Source organism: Drosophila ficusphila, unplaced genomic scaffold (assembly GCF_018152265.1).
Source record: "Drosophila ficusphila isolate 14025-0441.05 unplaced genomic scaffold, ASM1815226v1 contig_414, whole genome shotgun sequence".
NCBI lineage: Eukaryota > Metazoa > Arthropoda > Insecta > Diptera > Drosophilidae > Drosophila > Drosophila ficusphila.
Window position 1 is genome coordinate 16,676,988 of NW_025064328.1, and position 19,611 is coordinate 16,696,598.

Below are 19,611 nucleotides of genomic sequence, written 5' to 3' on the forward strand. Positions count from 1 at the left end.
CATTTTGTGAAATGGTAAGACTTAATTGAAATTTTCAAAAGTCGACTTTAATCGGAACAATTTCAAATCATTTTCTCCATTTAAGAAGTACGATATATTAATATGTTTTTTTGCATACAGCTCAGCTGTAATAACAGGTTAGAATCCTCTGTGTCGTTATTTCAGTCACAACGCGCCACGGCCACACTGACACGCCCGAGGGCGAATTTCGTCACGCGCCTTGGTCACACTGCTGCTAATCGTGTGAAAACCCGTGAGTTTTGCGTACTTGCATTTAAAGAAAATCCTGAGCGGCCGTGGAATAGTCAATAAATTGATCGGGCTAGCCCAATAAGCCACCGTTTCGACCCAGTGTACGCGTGTGCATCGAGTTAAGCGATCTATCAATCGATCGATTCGGAAAAAAGGTAATTCGAAAGATGGGCGTGCAGCGAAAAGCGAACGAGTAAAGAAAATGGCGTAATCACGCACTACGAAGCCCCAAAGCCAGCGAACAAACGCAACGCAAACGCAATCCAAATCCACGAAACCCCAATCGGCCAGTCAGCAATACTTTAAAAGCGAATAAAACGAGCTACAACGTAGTGAAAAAAGTGAAAAAAAAACTAACAAAAATACTGAGTGTGCTGCAGCCATATTTGTTCCGTGAAAATGAAAACGATACACACACACACGGGCAAACTTGAGTTTATATAGTCGTCAGTGCATATATATACCTATACAAATTTATACATATGTGCTAAGAATTAACTGAATAAAAAGAACTTCGTATCGGATCGCCATCGTACCGTCCCGTTGTTCGCAATTTCATTTCCAACGCGATTCTCGTTCAATGTACGTTGGTACATAGCCCGTCCGTACATACACGTACATACTTACTTATGTATGTACACATGTACTTTCAATATCGACGATGGCATCACAAAAACACGACGCGCACACAGACACGCACGCACGTACGGAACATACATGCGGACATAAAAACAGGGTCTGAATGTATGCGGGACTGACTGCTTGTTGTTGTACATAACGGAGAGTTGAACACATAAGGGCTGGCTGGCTCAATATAGAAGCATGTGGCTGCGCTGCCGTCGTCGCTGCCTGCAGCGCGTAAGGGATTTTATTACGTCGGACGTTTCGGTCGTCGGTCGCTGGGTACTTTTTATATTTTTGGATATTTTACACATGTCCATATGCCCGTCTCTTCCCTTGCGTCTCCTGCATCTCCTGCTCTCCCCACATGCATCTCTTGCTGGCTCTCTTTCCGCGTGCATGTATGTGTGTGGCTCCTTGAATGCAACGTAACGGGAAACTGGTGACTGCAACGTTAAAGCCCATAACATCTGTACGGGTGGGAGGGGGATGGATATAGCTCCCCGCAATGCAGGACCCCCACACTCGCGGCCATAACAATGCTTCCCCTTCGAAGTGCCAATGAAAACAAGTGAAAATCGTTAAAAATCGCGGAAAATAACCCGTGTGAATCACCTTAACAACAATTTTTCATCGTTACAAACCCAAACCTGTGCACAGAAAGAAAATCTTGTTGATATTATCAATTTAAACCAGTATTTCAAATTGAAAGAAATTTTCAAGTTTTGTTACATGTGGGAAGAAGATTTATCATGTTTACCTATCATAAATATGTATATGAAAAGAGCTACTTTTTTCTGTGTATATATCATCAGTTCCCTGAACATGACTCAATTGCTTAAAATTGATTAGTCAGCAGACTTAAAAGATCCCGGACCGAGTTCAGAGACTTATCAAGGGCGTTTGATTAGATTGTACCAAAAAAGAAATAACAGAAACTTTCAGGCCTGCCAACATTCCAAGGGCTTTGAAACGCTGGCAACCAGCATCGTTTTATGCTTGTATCTGTAGTTTCCCCTCTAAGCACAACCAGTTTTTTTTTTGTTTTGCTTTTTTTTTTTTGGTCGAACGCAAGGCCAAAGTTCACACAAAACTAAACAAAGGTTCTCGTACTCGTGTGTACATAATGTGCCATATCTTATCATGTGAGAGCAGAATTCGCAGAGCGGCAGCACAAAACTATCAATAGGTGCCCGGCGCTCATTATCTCTCCAATTTAAACTCACAATTTACCTCAAATTGCGCACAAGAATGCCGAGTGCGCAATCAGCTTGGAAAATGAGTGGAAAATGCTGAGCCATCGATTAAAGTTGCCAGCTGTTCTACGCAAATCGTAGAAAGCAGTCGTCGTCACAATAACAATTAGAAAAATGATCAAAACAGTTGAACAAATCTTCGGCTTTAAGTTACAATTGTCTGATATCCTTGCAGCAATCATGTCCTAAATATTCCTTACTGATAAAAAATATGTTACAGCTAGTGCGATTATTTGAGTTTGCTTCTTACCATAATAAAATAAACTTAAATGTTCTTTGATTTTGGCGATCCGTGTAATCAAGTTTGTTTATGCGATGACTATCAGATTAATACATTTTTGCAAAGATTACATTTACATACAAATATGGATTTATTGTTCGGAAAAAAACACGTAATCAACATAAGATCGGTTCTTCAGTATTGTCCAACTTTTTCCTAGCTGATTCACGCCATATTGGCTCCTTATCGGTTCTCAAACCCCTTGCATCTTGGCAAAAGCTGTTCGGCCCGGCAGCAGCGCGTCGAAGGTCTTTCCCCGTTGAACTTTCGACCCGCTGACCAGGCCCCGGAGAAACTTTTGCCCCAGCTAGTCGGCAGTCAGCAGTTTCCAGGCACACACAGCTACACATCCATACAGCTGCAGTAATTTCGATCGGAGAGCGACCGAGTTTGCTGCTGCAGCAGCCCCACAAAAATACACACAGTAGTCCTTCGGTTGACACAACCACATCTATACACGCGTCCTTATCCGCAGCCACCCCGCACACACAGATACTACGGATACATACGTATGCAGGCAGCAGCTTTCTTCCCTTAGACGACGAATCGAAAACTCGATTTTCATCCCCGTGGCGAGCAGAATTTAGTTTTAATTTCATTACGGTCCAGGCGAAGGGAAAACACTGCGGGAAACATGCGTATTAAAGTCGCAGTCGTCCGTTTCGGAGTTAGGAAAAGCTATTCGCTGGGAATTAAATTTATATGCGCGATTAGATAGGTATAGGTGTATTACATGGTGGGCTTTTTGGACCGGAAGGGAGAGCGGGGATTATGAATGGGGCATGTGCTGCGTGCGCGTGTCGCCATCGGAATCGTCATAGCTAGAGTCAGATGATAACAGGGCAAATATATACACGTACCCGTACCCGAACCATATAGCTAATAATATGGGATGGGCCGCAGCCTTATCGCCTCGCTGGTTTGAAAAACAAAAATAGAAACAGCTTCGAAACGAAGTTTGAATGTCCTATGAAAGTGAACTCGTTCACATGAAAGACTGGTTTTAAACATTTATTTGGTCACCTATATAGTTCATAGAGATTTCTGAATTTTCCTAATTTGCTTTCTAAAATCATTTCGTCTAGAAGAACTATTAACTTTTTCGTCCGTCCAATTTCTTAATCGCAGCGTTAAATAAACTAGAGTACACAAAAACAAACACAAATGACGTAGGTTCCTATTTTGGGCTTGCGAATCGCAAATAACTCGGCAGGATTTGCAACACCTGTCCTCGATTTCTCGCATCTTTGTCTTGTTTCTCCTTTTCTGCTGCTGCACTTTTGACCCTTCAACCACTTGTTTCGTTTGTGTTTTCGTTTAAAGAGGAGAACAGAAGACAAAGGGAAGAGGTAACGATAAAGACCTGCTGGCAAAAATCGAAAATTGCAAATGCTGAAGATTTCCAAAATGCCAAAAACTGCACATGTATGCCTGCGTATGTGTGTGTGTGCTCCCATTTCGGTTTTTTTTTTCTTTTTGTTTTTTTGTAAGAAAAGACTTGAAAGGCAGGCCTGTGCAAAAGAAAAAGGGACCTGAAATCCGAGCTCGACAAACATCTGTTCCGAAATGTTGTGTGTTGTGTGTTGATTTCACCAGCCAAAAAATTATTGAATACATGGCTGCAAAGTACATATCGCTTGAAAAGATATATACGCCTGACACAGACACAGGCGCATACACAATGCAAAGTGTGAAACAAGACTCTTTTTCACATACCTGCTTTTTATTTTATTCCAGGTAAATCGACGTCGACGACAGCGGAATACCTAAGAGCCAAAGCAGCGACAGAATAAAGAAACAAGGAAACATTTGCACGCCAGCGGAGCAACTGCAGCACAGCACAGCACCACCAGCACGCCAGCGACAAGAAAAACCACTTCAACAAAAGAGGATAACATACTGGAAGTGCTCCACTCGCACACACACGGCCACACGAGCAACATATACACAAACTACACACACTATACACTGTACGTGCCCGACGGTGGGAAAGTAAACCGACATCTTTTTACGACCGTCGAGAGTTTTGCAATCAGAAGAAGTCGGAGAGCCGAACCGAGTCGATCGGCCAGCCCTTTGATAAGCCAGAGAGAAGGGAACAGTTCGGCTCAGAGAAACGCAGAATAAGAGAGGAACAGGTTGCCAAGCGACGAGCTAACGCGCAACGAATTTGGAAATCAAGCCAGCCGAAAGTGCGTGATCGTGATCGTTGGAACGTAGCTCCCCGAAATAAGCAGCACACAGAGACCCGAATCGCAGACCCGGACTTGCATTTAACCCAGCTCGGCTTGAAGGGTTTCTTCCCCAGGCCCATGAGCAGCTGAGCCAGCGGCCGCAGCTGAAACGGAAGCCACACTTAAACTTGCACACCCGACCCAACCCAGATCCAAATGAAAACGTTAGTGCTCAGCCAGGATGACCTGCAGAACTTTAACAAGTTCATCTACGACCCCAAGTCGGCCGCTCAGTTGGCCGCCAGTGCAGGTGCGATTGGAGCAGCGGCGGCGGCGGCAGCTGCGGTCCACGGTCCTCCAGCCGGCACCACAGTTCAGCTGCTCCAGAGCGGAGTTGGCGGGGCGGTCAATCCCGGCGTTGTGCCTGTTTCCGTGCCCGTACCCACCAGCACAGCCAGCAGTGCCAACAATCTGATGGCGCTGCACTACTACCTGAAACATCCGAGCATTCAGCAGATGCCCATCCCACAGCAGCAGCATCAGCAGCAACAGCAGCATCAACAACAGCATCAGCACCAGCAGCAACACCACCAGCAACATCAGCAACAGTTACTGGCCCAGTCGCAGACGCAGCTGAAACAGCTGCAGCTCAAGCAGCCGACGATCCACCAGCACCAGCAGCACATCAGCTACCACCACCACCACCCATACTACCAGCAGCAACCGCAGCAGGCGCCGCCGCCGCAACCACAGCCACTGAAGAGCCAGCCGCAGTCCCACCTGCCCGTGCACGCCCTCAACCAGAACTCCAACTTCTCGGCGGCCAGCTCGAGTACGGGAGGCACTGCCTCCAGCCACGCGCCCACCCAGCAATCGAATGGATCCAGCGTTTCACCCACCATCGTGTCGCGGGTGGCGGCCGTCGGCGCACCCAGCAGCAGCAACATTGCTGCAGCGGCCAATGCGCTGCTACGGGCATCGGCCGCTTCCACCGCTCCAAGCTCCTCCGCCTCATCGTCCTCTTCGTCTTCTTCCGCGTCATCGAGCTCCTCGTCTAGCAGCTCCTCCTCGAGCGCTAGCAACTCGGCGAATTGCGCCAAAAAGCTGAAGACTGAGCCCGTGCTGTCGCAATACAATCAAACGGAGCGCCTCAACTTTGCCAACACGTACATTCTGTGGAGCGAGGAGCATTGGCGACGGGTGATATTCCACGACGAGCGTAGGTTTAACCTGGACGGACCAGATGGGTTCTCGTACTATTTCCACGACTTGCGCAACTACGAGCGTACGCTGTCGCAGCGGCCGCGCGGCAACTCCGTGTACATCTACCTAATGGTCTGCGTAGGAGGAGCCGTTCATCTTGAGGTGTCATCCGCCAAACAGCGACCCGAGTCCTGTATCGAGGCCATCATGAGGGAACGGCCGAATATTGTAACCAAGCTGGGCGGAAACTCCGAGTTCGTGCTGCAAGATCACAACTGGATGTCGCACGCCCTGCCCACCGCCCAGGATCTGCTAAACGCCGAGGGCCTCAAGACCCAGAAGTGGCCAACTATCGCCCACGATCTAAACATTATGGAGAACGTATGGGGCTGGCTTATCCGCGAGGTGTTTGACGGCGGGCGGAAGTTCTCGCGCAAGGACGACTTGATATTCCGCATCAAGGAGGCGTGGTCCCGCCTGCCGCTCGACCTGATCACCAACCTGTATAGCACGCTGCCGGAACGGATCACGGAGCTCTACTACACACAGGGCGTCTACACGAATTGTTGACAGCGGCGTACAGAGCAACCGGGATGCGGAAAAGGATCAGGGCACTTGACCGCCTCGGCGGTCGCGCAGGCGGACGGTGATCGTGTTCAAGAACCTGATTCGAGTTCGAGGAGTTCGAACTCCTCCAAGTCCGCCAGAGACCGGAGAGCGAATGAAGCAAATCTTTATATACAATTTAACTTAACTTTTTGTGTATAGCTTTAAGACGTGTGCAACGGAGCGGACGCGACTGTTTTGGGGACCGACGGACTTAAAGCAAGAAAGACAGACGACAGAACTGACGCACGGACGGGCAGACTTGGGTTATAAGTTATCAAGTTTTTTAGTTATTTAAAAAATTATGAAAAACCGAAAACAGCAGATTGTGGGCAGAACACACGATGAGTGTTGCCATATCGCTTTGTAATTAGTGTTTATCCCGCCCCCCAAATACATATTTCCTTTGCCCTTTCAAAATCCTTTGGCCCGAAAAACCATCGTTATTTGTAAGACGTAATTTAAGTTGTCGTTTTCCTTTTACCCCTCATCCCACTCTTTTAAGAATATAAAAAATATATTAGTTACAAACAAGTTTATTTGAACTGAACAACTCCCCTTTTGTTGATTGTTTTTAGTTGTGCCAGCAGTAGAAGAACAAAATTGAAATGCCAAGCGAGTAGAGGAAGCAAACAAATAAATTGTAACTAAAGTATTATTTTAAGGGATAGTTTTTGTTGTAGCAAATTACGGAGAACTCACACACACGTAAATCTTAACAGACACACATACACACACGCATGAACACTCAAAAGAAGAATCCTATCATGTAAAGTTGTTTACAAAGAGCAGAAATAATGATTAAAATATAATTATCAATGTAATTAATGCATATTAAAGAGAGGAAAACTAACAACAATTTGAAGAGCAAAGGCAACCTAGAGTTAATGTAAGATCAGAACAACTAACCAGAGCATAGTGAACTAGAGATGGATTAAATCATGCTGAAACTCACTGAAACACTCCTTAAATCCCTTACTCCCCAATCCCCAAAGGATCGGCCAGAGCCAGCAAACTAGTTTCCTAGCGACTTTTTGTAATAACGATGGCAGCTAACCGGGGAGCTTCTTTTGGGGATTGCGACACTAAACCGACAAACTCTTTGTACGCCATATTATGGTTTATACGTACGCACCCAATACTTAGCAATACAATTGAACTGAACAAACTGCATGTCACTTGGCAAGTGCAGGCAACTAATCTGTAGAATACTTGAGCCACTATGAAAGTATCCTTGAAATAAATGCAACTTATATTCATATGCGAAAACACCCTCTCTCAAGTGTAATTTGGCAGTTATGTGAATGTGATTTCCCCCCTGTTTTCGCTTCTGCATATTGGCTCGCCCGGAGAAATCGGCAACTTTATACATGCATATACATATACAAGCAAGAACAAGCAAAATCAACAAAAATTGAATTATGATTAATTAATAAATCGAGAAATGCAATTACCAATAAAAACTACCAGCAGATACGTAAAAAATTGAAAATCAATATTTGTGTTATTTATGGGGTAGGGTCGTTCAACCTCTTTTCAAAACTATTTTACTGGACTTAAAATACCTACAAATTTTCGTTCGAGTAAAATCTTTATTTAAAAACTGTGCGTGTCTGTATATATAATACTATTAAATGTGTAAATATATGTTTCTATATAATATATAAAATATATATATACTTCATCTATTGGAACTGTAAAAACGGTTGGAATTTTTTTATTTCGTAGCCTCGCTTGCAATAACGATACCAATTAAATTATTCGCCAAATAATTAAAGGAGAAATATTCCTTTTTTTAAATCCTACATTTTTGAGGGGTTAAAAGAATTGGAGTTTATAAAATTTATAAAAGTGTCATGCGAAAAGAGATATTGTTTACTGGCGACATTAATTTGATTGGACTCGTATATTGCAACCAGGTCTCTTTTTAAATGCAAATCTATTCTAGGCACTTTGAGTCTCTGGCATCTATTGATCACTAGTTGTGTTTAAAATATTGTGTTTTTCATCAAATATCCGATGATTGTGTCTTTGATCCTTTGTGCATATAAACGTATACATAAGTGAAAATACTGCATGGTTCCCAAGCCGTCTTAGTTAATTACGCTGCGCACGCAGGCGGGGCTGCAAAAGGGCATGTTTTCCTTGACGCAAAAGCGACCTCCTATCAGCGGCTTTGAGCACTGTGCTCCAGCGCAGACAAAGCAGTTGGCATGCCAGTGGACATCACCCCAAGCCACACCCTGATCTGCTGGTCCAATTGCTATCTGGCAGCGTTGACAGCAAACAGCAAACAAGCGGTCATAGCACACCAGACACAGGGGCATGTTGGACTTTTCATCCGCTACGTACTGCTGACCGGCCAGCGGCTCATCACACTGATAGCAGCAAAAGTGCTTGATGTGGAACGTTTCCTCCTCCGCTGCCGTGTACTCCTTGGTGAAGATTAGCTCATCGCAGGCACGGCATCGCGGGATCTTCAGTTTGATGGCCAAGTCGCGACCGCAGAAGACTTGCCCCTGGTGGAAGAAGTAGACCAGGTCGGCCAAAAGTTCTCGACATGTAACGCACTTAAAACAGCCAGGATGCCAGGCAATCTCCTTTCCAGCACGATCCGCCTTGACAGCCACTTCTCCGTAGGCGATGGGCTTGCAGCAGTCTCCGCACAATATGGTGCGCTGGGAATCTACAGGGATAGAATCAATTGCATTTAAGTCATTTTCAAGAGTTGCTAAAAAAGGTTAACTCACTTTTGATAGAAGATTCCTCATCGTTAAGACGCAGCTGCTTGAACTGCTCGGGCATGCCGACGCAACTTGGATACATGTTCATGTCCTCAATACCCGGAATGCTGGTGAATCTGCCCTGGCCAGCAGTAAGATCCTCGCTACCGTAGCATGGAGTCGAGGGTTTCGAGTGGAAGCCCGAATCGCTACTCTGCGAAGTGGGCAATTCGCCCAAACTGGGTTTCGGATAAGAAATATCCTTGCTGCCATTGGCCATGTCCGCAAAGATCTTGTCGATCTCACCCAGTAACTGATCATCGTCTAACAGCCAGTCGTGCACTTGTTTCAGTGGCTGCAGCAGCTGACATTGGTCATGCGAGATGCCCTTGTCCTGGAGAGATCGGAACAGCCGATCGTAGTAAGGTGCGTTTGACACAGCGGATTGAAGCATACTCTTGTCCAGACCCACGGATTGAAGCCTTGCCCTTGTTGACGGAGCGATACCTTTGAGCTCCGCAAGAGTGGCTACAGGAGCTGGTATATCGGAAATAACCACCGAGGAGGGCGCCCGTCCAGCACGCGCCTCCTGCAGTGCACATTTCAGTGGCTCCGCCTGGAGGATCTGCGCAAAGACCGGATCACGATCGTAGTCTGTGTTGGACGGAAGTCCGCAATCATATACTATGGTGGAGACCCCGCCGAACTTGACCCGTCGCATCGGAGTGTCCTGGCGCACCTGAGCTCCAAATCTTATCTGCACCGGGTTCTTTAACGGTAAGGGGGAGTTGAAGGGTGTGCCTGGAGAAGATTTCAAAGGCGTCATGGGCTGTTGCGGGCAAATAGAGTTGATCTCGTTCCTAAACTGCGGATTGTTAACATACTCCCTACGAAACTCGGCAATAGGACCAAGTTTTGGATCCCTCGAGATGTTAAGTTTCTTTTCCTGAAAAGTAATAGAAATAATGGTTAACTATATTTTTGGGGAGACGATAAAGCTTACCTGTAATGTTCCCAGTATCTTGTCGTAAACAACGCCAAGACTAACAAGGCTTTGCAAAGCTGGCTTGCTGATCCCCAGCAGCTTTTCCCTGGTCTGAGCCCGCAATGCTCCATTCTCCTCGAATTGAGCTGTTGAGTCGGACAAAGGCTCCGAAAAGGCCACAAGGAGTTTGGGCTGTGCATTGGCTGGACTCACCAGAGCTTGCGCTAACTTGGGGTTGGCAAGAAGTTCGTTAAGGGTGTCATCGGCCACTGGTGTAAGCCCCAGAGATTGCCAGGTTTTAAATGCCTCCTGGGTAGTTGCCAACGGAGCTGGAACAATGTGCTCCACTTGGGCGTGATTAAGGCGATCGCCCAAACGCACCACCACTCCCTGTCCAACGCATTGATCTCTTAACTTCTGCACATACTGCTGCAGTTGGAGGGTCTCTGTTTCCGTTAAACCGTCGCACAGCGCAGCATCAAGATCGTGAGGCGGTACTTGAAGTTCAAGCTGCCTTTTGCGCTTTAGGGCGGCATCACTTCCGGCCACTGGGATTTGGGCGGTGCCCAGTTTCTCCATGTAATCGGTGACCACATCGGGAGCGGCATTTGGTGGCACCCACTCCAGCTGTATCGGTTGACTGGCCAGAGCTTTGATTTTAATATCTGCCGAAAGCGAATGAGCTTTTTGTAATTTATTTTTTTGATATTATGATTTTGGTAGACTTACATGCTGGCTTGGCCCTGATCTGGCCCAGAATTTCGAACTGCGCCCACCCGGTGGCACCATCGTCGTCCGGGCACACATGCTGATTCTTGGGACACTTGCAGTTGCGGCATACCTTGCGCCAAAAGTGAAGATCTAAGCCAGGACACTTGTCCTTGCACTCGGCGCAGGGAGCCCCGGCTCCGACTTCGTGTCCCAATTTTGAGCGTTTCAGCTGCTCACGTCGGCTCTCCAGTTTCGACAGCCATTCCGGCGCCTTGGGCGTCTCCACGCAGGAGTCGGCGGACATGTTTCAGGTTTTAAAGCATTTATACAAATATTGTACTTTAAAAAATCCTTTGTTTTCCCCAACAAGCGGTGATTTTGGCAATATACTAAACGTGTAAAATAATACTGAAAATGAACTGTGCTCGATTAAAATAATATCGAGTGCAACATATATCGATTGGTTTAATTTACAAACAGGTTCACGGTAATGATTTAGTTCACAAGTACTATCTAGTTCAAAAAGATTCTCAATTTGAATTTTAGAAATGTATCATTTTGTTATGTTAAGTAATTAATTTACAGGAAGTGTTGTTTATTTTTATGTATAAGTTATAGATCTTAAATTTGCCTAAAATGTACACATTTTTAAGTGTTTGTTTTCATTATCCATAGCTCACTGTATAAGCCGCCAAGCTGATTGGTATTTTCGCTTTTCTAAGCTTTTGTGGCACGGTCACACTCATAGTATTGTTTTTTTCGCGAATTCAATTGCAGTTTTTTTCGCAACCTTTTAAATTAAAAGCAATAATCGAAAGGGCCAATTAATAGTGGTAATTGACGGGGCCTACTTAGTGTACACTCTAATAGAAAATGTGTGGTGATTAATCTAGGCAAAATACTCTTGAAACAAAACAATAGAAGCAACAGAAAACGCTCGATGCAATTTGCAAATACAGAAAAAAAATAGGTGAAAAACTGCGTCCCACTGAAAAGTGAAAGTGCAGTATGAGCCGAGGGACACGTGCGGGGGACACTAGTTTGACTACCAGAAGGCACAGTGGAAAATTTTCAAAGTGAAGCGTTACTTTTGTTATTTCAGAATCTAGAAGGAAAACATAGTTTTTACCGGTTATGTTTATCCGAAGCTTTTGTGTGTGAGCTACGGCAACAATTTGATTTTCGCTCAATTTTGCACGGTGGTTGTTTTTGCCCTTTGATTGCGCCTGTGTGTGTGTGCGTGCTTGTAGCGCGAGTGTGTGTAGGTGAAAGCATTATTGCTAGCAGCCGTCTAATTGATTTAAATATTAAAAAAATTCATTAAAGTGATACAAGTTTACAACATTAAAAAGGATTTATGGTGCAAAAAGGATCAACATTATTTTACTGACATTACAATTCCCTTGAACTGTATATACTATACAATATACAATATATATACATACAATTAAAGTTTGAGTGTCCTAAGGATAATTTTATTAAAATTTGTCTAACAAAACTGATTGGTTTTTTAAAAGATATCTTTAGCTAAATATTTCAAACCAAACTTAACTTTTTTTAAGATTGTACCATGATTTAAATAATAACAATGATAATCGTCCATATGTTAAATCCTATGCTATTACTTCAAAACCCAGCAATGTTAGTCCTCTTTTCTATTATTTTCTATTCAAAGCTATTTGTTAAATCTTATTTAATTTAATTTAGTAATCTGAAATAACTTTAAGAGTTAAGGCGAACTATTAGAGTTTTTGCTCAGATTTTCAGTTGACTTAACGATACCTTGTTTTCAGACCGCAGCTCCGGGAAAACGGGCAACAAAATCATGACCGAAAAGTACGACGGCAATGGTGATTTTTCCGCCTTCAACGACGATGACAATGAGTTTGGTGGTAAGCCTCGGAAGTCTGGTGGTTCTATTGGAGGCCCCGGTGGCACCCACAATGGCGAAAGTTCCGCCCACGATCACGGTCATCATGGAGGAGATCCCGGTGGCAGTGTTCAGATAAACGAAAAAGCCAATGAGTACATACGCGATTGCATGGCCGAACGGAATCGCATGGACAGGAAGTTTCCCATTGCCGAAAAACTTTTGGAGGGCGGTAAATGAAATATACTACATTTTTACATTGTCCTACAACTTCATCATTTTTATATTCTTTTTCATTTTAGAAATAGAAAAAGTTCAGACCACAGGACGAATCCCTTCCCGAGAGCAAAAATATGCAGATATCTACCGAGAAAAACCACTGCGAATCTCACAACGCGTTCTAGTTCCAATAAGAGAACATCCTAAGGTGAGTATGCGATTCCCCATGACAAAGCATATAGGTGTTCAATTCTACCGTCTTTTTTTCCAGTTCAACTTCGTCGGCAAACTGCTGGGACCCAAGGGAAACTCCCTTCGCCGTCTGCAGGAGGAGACGCTCTGCAAGATGACCGTCCTCGGGCGCAACTCGATGCGCGATCGCGTCAAAGAGGAGGAACTGCGCAGCTCGAAGGATCCCAAATATGCTCACCTTAACAGCGACCTGCACGTGGAAATATCCACCATAGCGCCGCCCGCCGAAGCCTATGCCAGGATTGCTTATGCCATGGCCGAGCTGAGAAAGTACCTCATTCCAGACAGCAACGACATCATCCGGCAGGAGCAGCTGCGCGAGTTGATGGACAGCACTAGCTTGAATGACAACGACAATGCCAAGAGTGGCTATAAGAAGGCGTCCCATATGCAGGGCGCTAACAATGTCATGGGTGGCGGCTCTATTAATCCGATCGGAGGGGTCAAGAACACTCCTCATCACAGTTATAGGTAAATGACCGAAATAACTTTTTTTGTTTGTTAGCACTTATAATAATTCATTTTCTATACTTTTTCCAGGGGATCGCAGCAGTCCTCGTTCAGCAAAAATGTTCTTGCCCCTAAGCAAAAAGTGATGTCCATTTTGGAAAAGGCCAGGACTGCCATGGATGAAACGTACGGGTAGGTAGTCTCAAAAGATTTAATATCCTTTCATGTAAACCACTATATTTTTTAGTCGCGGGTATGACGACGGCATTGGATATGATCCTCACCAGCCGTATGATAGCTACTCCTACGGCAATCATGGCCATGGACCTCCGGCTAACATCCTGGGCGGAGTGGGCGGTATTAGCGGTGGCGGAGGGCGTAGCGGACATTACGAAAGCTCGGACTACGAGCCGGATTATGGAAGACGGGAGTACTACCAGCATTCACCTGGATACTCAGGTGATTTAGGAAAATCTTAATGGTTGCATAAAGTGTAAACAGTTTTAAATCTTTTTAAAGCTGGAGGCGGCGGAGGCGGAGGCCTGGGCACCGGCAGCGGATCGCAGTCGAATGCTATCGGCGGCTCTGGGCTCAGTTCAAATCACAATCGCAGCCATGTTAACAGGTGAAATTTGCTGGATCCCAGCAGTGCCAGCGGAGGTCGAGCCACCAACCCAGCGGCAACCACACAAAATCTGACCATGAAATCCCAACCCAATAGCAGCAACAGTTTTTTGCCCAATCACGGAGCAAGTGAGTGCCACAACGGCAAGAACATAAACACCAACTACTACTACAATTCCAACGGCAGTTCCAAGGTGAGTGTAAATGACTGATAAACAGGCTGATCCATAAACATGACAACTGCCTTTCAGCTAAATCAGCAACAACTTCAGCAGTCGCAACCAAATCTCCCACCGCAGATATCAGCCCACAACAGCAATAACAACCGCAACAGCAGTACCAATAACACCAGTATGAACAATAATTGCAATAGCAACTTTCACCCAATCGGTGACAAAAACTCCAACGACGTTTCATTTTTATCCTCCTATCGACATGGCCCAATGGATGGTCAAAAGAGTGCCAACAGCAACAATATCAACAATCACACATTAGGCAGTAAAAACCACAACAACACCACCACCACCACAACAACCGCTTCAGTGCCCAATATGCTATTAGTAAGGTATTGAAATGCGATATTAACGAAAGTGAAAAGAGAACTCCTTCGTCCTTGCACACACCCCACACCAAATCGAAGTCTTTGGACAATGCAAATGAATTATCGGGTTTATGGTGATGCCGCTTGCTTGCTTTTTAACTTTACCTCTCCGCTTATCAACCAAAAACTCCCGTATTAGTTTGCATTGATCCAGATACCCCAAACCCTATCGATCATACATCAAACCGCAAACCGAAGACAAGAACATCTCTCTAAATCCAAATTAACATTCTCTTACAGACCTGCTAATCCTTCGCTACATATTGGCACATTTCCGTTTTTGCCTGTGCAGTTTTTCTGAATCCAACAGATATAACAACTTCAACCAGAACAAGCTAATCGAAAACAACCACATCAACATCACAGAAACTTTGTACACTCGAGTTCATAAGATTAGAGGAAGGAGTAGGAGGAGTATTTACAAGAAGGACAAAATGAACTTTACTATATATACCACATACAAAACATATACATAACAAATATATTTATACATATATTTTTGCGTGCAAGGATTGACGTTTAATGAAGTCGAGGCTGGATCAACAAAACGAAACCTTACTTTCGCGTTGGCTATTAAACACAGACGAAACTGTGTCCGGTTTTTTATCTCTATTTACAAACAATCTTTAAGATATTCGAAGAGCCTGAACGATTAGTGGGAGCTGTAATCGGTCGAGAGGAATCAGTAGTTAAGCAAACGGCTCAGCTCAAAGTTGAGCTGGGATAGTCTGGCAAATAGTTAAAGAGCGAATCCAACCGATGCAGCAAGACAAAGCTATGTATAGAGACAGAATGAACCGACCTGGATCGGTTGAGACAAAATCTATGAGATTAATTAACTTAATAGAATATAATAATTAATACAGAGGGCACATTTAAACCATAATTTTATTTATATATGCATATATTTAACGAAACTAATGATACAGATAAAGAATATATATATACACTTACAAAATCTAATATTTACATAATTAACAGAGATCGACTAACCGCATGTTGACACGAAAAGTAACGGATAAACTTTAAAGTACTTTAACAAAATTTATCTAATACTCGATCATTCAGAATAAATATATCGAATACTAAAGATCTACAAATAATTAACAAAATACAAATATATACAAGTTTATTGTGAATCAATATCCGCAAGTGGATAGTGCTGCAAATGATTACTTTATTAAAACACCAGATACGACAACAATAACAGATTAAAGAGAATACTTAACTGCAAACATAAATAACAAATACTCGATTTACTTATACACAAATACAAAGATATAACTAAACCGACAAAGTAAGTCAGAGTAAATTTAATGAACTAACAATGTAATTCATCGTACTTAAAACTCATTTTCACCCAAGAGGCCGGACAAAGCACTCAACGAGGAAATCTTTTTATTAACTCACTCCACTCAGTTTTCCCAGTTGTTCAACAATGAGTTGGTTGCTTTGTCCAGGTATCAGAACTAATTATAAACTAAACTAATAAAAGTATATCTAATGTGAAGCTCTGTAAACGAAAATTGGATAAATTGCCAAGCTCAAGTTTTATTTTCTGTTTCTTTTCCCTTATTAGTTTCTGAACTAAAAAGAATTTTTTGTAGAGCTTAAGTAGAAACAAGAAAGTGTGCCAAATGTATGAGGAAGGCGATCCTAGAGATCGAAAACCTTCCAAGGTCTGAAATTACCAATTGAAATGCCAAGTTATAGATTTATCGTTTTTTATACGTAACCTTATTTACTATTTTGAACAAATCAATTTGACTTTACTAACACAAAGAAATAACCATTTAGTCGAATAAGCATAAATGATATCTTGTCCAAAAACATTAAGGAACATTTACTTACAACCATGTGAAACGTTAAATTGTTGAAAACAATTAAAATCTAGATATAAAGGAATATCAGTAATACAGAAAATACAAAGGAATTACAACCATTATTACAAATAATTATTGTTGTTACAAATTATACAGATAACTAATATGAAATTATAACAAAAGCTACTTTAGGGCGGTTCCAAGCCCCAGATAATTTACGATAACAAGTTAATGAAATAACCGAACAACAAAAGCCCCCGCCCTAACAACAATAAGAATATATACACATATATTATATACCTACAAACAAAGAATTAAATGAAATAATATATTGCGATTGAGTTATTCTCATTAATTATTATATGTAAAATCAAATAACACAAGTAATAAATAAATGAATAAATAAATATATTTAAAATGTATCGAAAATCGAAAAGGAACATGCTGTTTTTTATTGCGATCTGGAAATAAGAATTGGAATTGGAAATTTCGGGAGACCAACCATGAATCAAAAATCGTTTCCTCTTTATTTTTTGCTTTGTAATTTTATTTCTTTCGTTGCTTATGATTTTTATATTGCTTCACAATAATTGACTAGAGTAAACAGCTTAGGATTACGGAGATTCCGGGTTTGCACAGATTCCACCCCCCGATAAGTGCTCAACCCTTAGAATCCATTTCTCTCTCTCGTTTTACTTGCAATGAGATCGCGGCAAAGTGACTAGAATGCGGAGGAGCCCCTGCCCTCCAGCCGGCAGTTAGGCGTGCAGCAGTCCATCGCTTTGTCCGACCAACTTGCCCAGGAGCGTTTGGTAGAGTGGCGACTCCGTGGGCACGCCCTCGCTCTGCAGGAAGAGCAGCGTTTCCCTGGCGCACATGGCGAAGCCCAAGGCCTCCGCCTGGCTCCTTTGGCCCGGAGTGGGTGGTGCGAACTGTGCAGCCACCTCAGCGTCCTCCGCACTCTCCTCGGCCTCCTCCTCGTGAGCTGCTCTGTCCGCAAAGCCATCCCGATCGTCTAGATCCTGCTCGAAGGCATCCAGTTCGGCCTGCAGCTCCATGATTTTCTGCAGGGCTTCCAGGAGTATTCTGTTCGGTGCCTCTGGCGGGGAGGGGTAATCCTGTCCGGGCTCTTCAGCGGGTGGCGTGAGAGGGCGATGGCGCTTCTCCGGAGCAGCCTCATCCGGCTGTTGCTGCAGATGCAGATGCGGCTGCTCCTGTGCCTGCAAATGTTGCTCCTGCGCCTGCGGATGTTGCTGCTCCTCCTGGCTGGCTCGCTTGCGCTTCATGATCAGTTTGCCCGACATTTTTGCTTCGTAGTGATTCTGTGTACTCCAACTGCAGTCTTCCGGTCTCAGAAATCCAGTCTGCGCGACACAACCTTCGTTCACCTGGCGATCGCCACGACTGAACTGCGACCAACTGCACCCCGGCGACCAACTGGCAACTCCAACCCCAAAGTGCGGCAGGAACCAGAGATAGTGGCATTAGGGGATGTGCCGCCGCGCCAAGGAAATTAAAAACAACAATCCAGCGGCGAGGAAAAAATTGTTGCAGCTGTTTGAGTTCGAGGCAGCTGAAGCGGGAGGGCAACAGGATACTGGCTACAGGCTACAGGCCAAAAGGCAGCAGCAGGATATTGCAACCCTCAGCTGGCTCGCTCTCCGGCTGCAGCAGCCGCGCTCCGAATATCCTCCCTTCCTGCGTCCTGCGTCCCGCACCCCATCCCCCGGGATCTCAGCCGCGCCCCTGCTCGTCCTTTCCGCCCTTGCAGTTGTTGTTGTCCCGTGGCTGATTCCCCTTGGTGCGGCAAAGTCGACAGCCTAGTGTCCTTTTCAGCGCTTTGGTAACATGGTTTCAAAAAAATTTCAACAGGATGTACCCTCTACCTATTGGCATATTACTAATTTTTACATACAGTAATACATTTTTTTATTAATTAGTTTTTGTTAATTAGGTACTTGTTAATTATATAAAGAAAACTGGATTCTAAAACAAGTTGGCTTATAATGTGCTAATAATTTTAATCTGTTAAGCGATATAATTTATAAAATTGCTTTCTTGGAAAGACTGCGCTGCTGACGCATTTACAAATTGTTTTAAAAAATCTGGTTTATAGTCGAGTGATTGTTTTCTATTTAATTAGTGAACACTTTGACATACTTTTAAAGCAAATACCATTCAACCATTTGTTAAGAATTTAACGATTTTTTTTAAATGAAGTGCAGGGGATTTTTGTGCCTGAGACGACCAACCACGATAAACATTTGCAGCTGGCACGCTTCACATTCATCCTTCGATCGGCGCTTCCCCTGTGAGTTAGTTTGACCTGCCATTGCAATGATAAGTGCACACCTATAGACACTGAGAGAAATTTCGAGGAATTTTCCCTACAACTAGGTGTTGTCATGGCGATTAAAATTTTTTATTTGATATTGGTTTGTAAGAAATCAAGTTTGGGTCTGTTGGCATGGAGAACCGAAGCTTATCGGCGTTACTACAGGTCATAAACCAAGGAAACGAAAGTGAAATAAATGTCAATCGATAATACATAAAGTGGGTTTAATAGCTGCCAAAAATTTGACAAAACAACTCGTTTCAAGGCGGTGGCTCGGCCATAAATAGTTGATGATCTTGTGGACCATATGTTTTTTATTCAAAAATGATAACATAATAAACAAAAGTCTCTCGTGCCAACTGACTGACTTATTGATGGCAATCAATTTTTATTTATGGTCAAGGAAATTAAGCATTATTGGATTGATTTGGGGCTCCAAATTTGACACTATCTTAGCGTATTGCTGTTAATGAATTTTGGTAGGCATTTAAGTAATCACGCCTCCGGTGCCTGCGAACTTTTGATATATATCTGATTGAAGACTTGCATTGTGTCTCTCGACAACGCAATATACAAATAGTGGGTACAATATTTTCCTGATAGCAAAGGGCATATCATAATTGGAG

At 43.7% G+C, this 19,611-nt stretch overlaps 4 protein-coding genes across 6 annotated transcripts; 2 read left to right on the forward strand and 2 right to left on the reverse strand.

The window, feature by feature from the left end:
* The first annotated feature begins 178 nt into the window (after positions 1 to 178).
* LOC108093843 (ecdysone-induced protein 74EF) lies at positions 179 to 7,884 on the forward strand. Of its 3 annotated transcripts, none has more exons than XM_017194174.2 (2): positions 179 to 407; positions 4,147 to 7,884. In XM_017194174.2, exon 2 carries the CDS (start codon positions 4,800 to 4,802, stop codon positions 6,354 to 6,356), a length of 1,557 nt encoding a protein of 518 aa, XP_017049663.1. In that variant the 5' UTR covers positions 179 to 407; positions 4,147 to 4,799; the 3' UTR covers positions 6,357 to 7,884. The 3 variants fall into 3 exon arrangements, with proteins under 3 accessions (XP_017049663.1, XP_017049665.1, XP_017049664.1); XM_017194176.2 differs by lacking the exon at positions 179 to 407 and adding an exon at positions 679 to 698; XM_017194175.2 differs by lacking the exon at positions 179 to 407 and adding an exon at positions 734 to 1,155.
* On the reverse strand, positions 7,442 to 11,217 carry LOC108093842. The gene is made up of 4 exons (XM_017194172.2): positions 10,830 to 11,217; positions 10,119 to 10,765; positions 9,143 to 10,061; positions 7,442 to 9,078 (listed from the first exon to the last, which is right to left on the reverse strand). The coding sequence occupies exons 1-4, from the start codon at positions 11,113 to 11,115 to the stop codon at positions 8,486 to 8,488; spliced, it is 2,445 nt and encodes an 814-aa protein (XP_017049661.1). The 5' UTR covers positions 11,116 to 11,217; the 3' UTR covers positions 7,442 to 8,485.
* A 338-nt stretch (positions 11,218 to 11,555) lies between these two features.
* LOC108094026 (branchpoint-bridging protein) lies at positions 11,556 to 15,380 on the forward strand. Its single transcript, XM_017194456.1, is given in 9 exon segments — positions 11,556 to 11,644; positions 12,605 to 12,913; positions 12,984 to 13,108; positions 13,172 to 13,623; positions 13,693 to 13,794; positions 13,850 to 14,061; positions 14,122 to 14,420; positions 14,478 to 14,791; positions 15,068 to 15,380. Coding segments are annotated over 8 exon segments (1,842 nt in total). The 5' UTR covers positions 11,556 to 11,644; positions 12,605 to 12,636; the 3' UTR covers positions 15,129 to 15,380.
* A 1,795-nt stretch (positions 15,381 to 17,175) lies between these two features.
* LOC108093673 lies at positions 17,176 to 18,094 on the reverse strand. Its single transcript, XM_017193852.1, has one exon. The coding sequence runs from the start codon at positions 17,952 to 17,954 to the stop codon at positions 17,409 to 17,411; it is 546 nt and encodes a 181-aa protein (XP_017049341.1). The 5' UTR covers positions 17,955 to 18,094; the 3' UTR covers positions 17,176 to 17,408.
* Between the last annotated feature and the right edge of the window lie 1,517 nt (positions 18,095 to 19,611).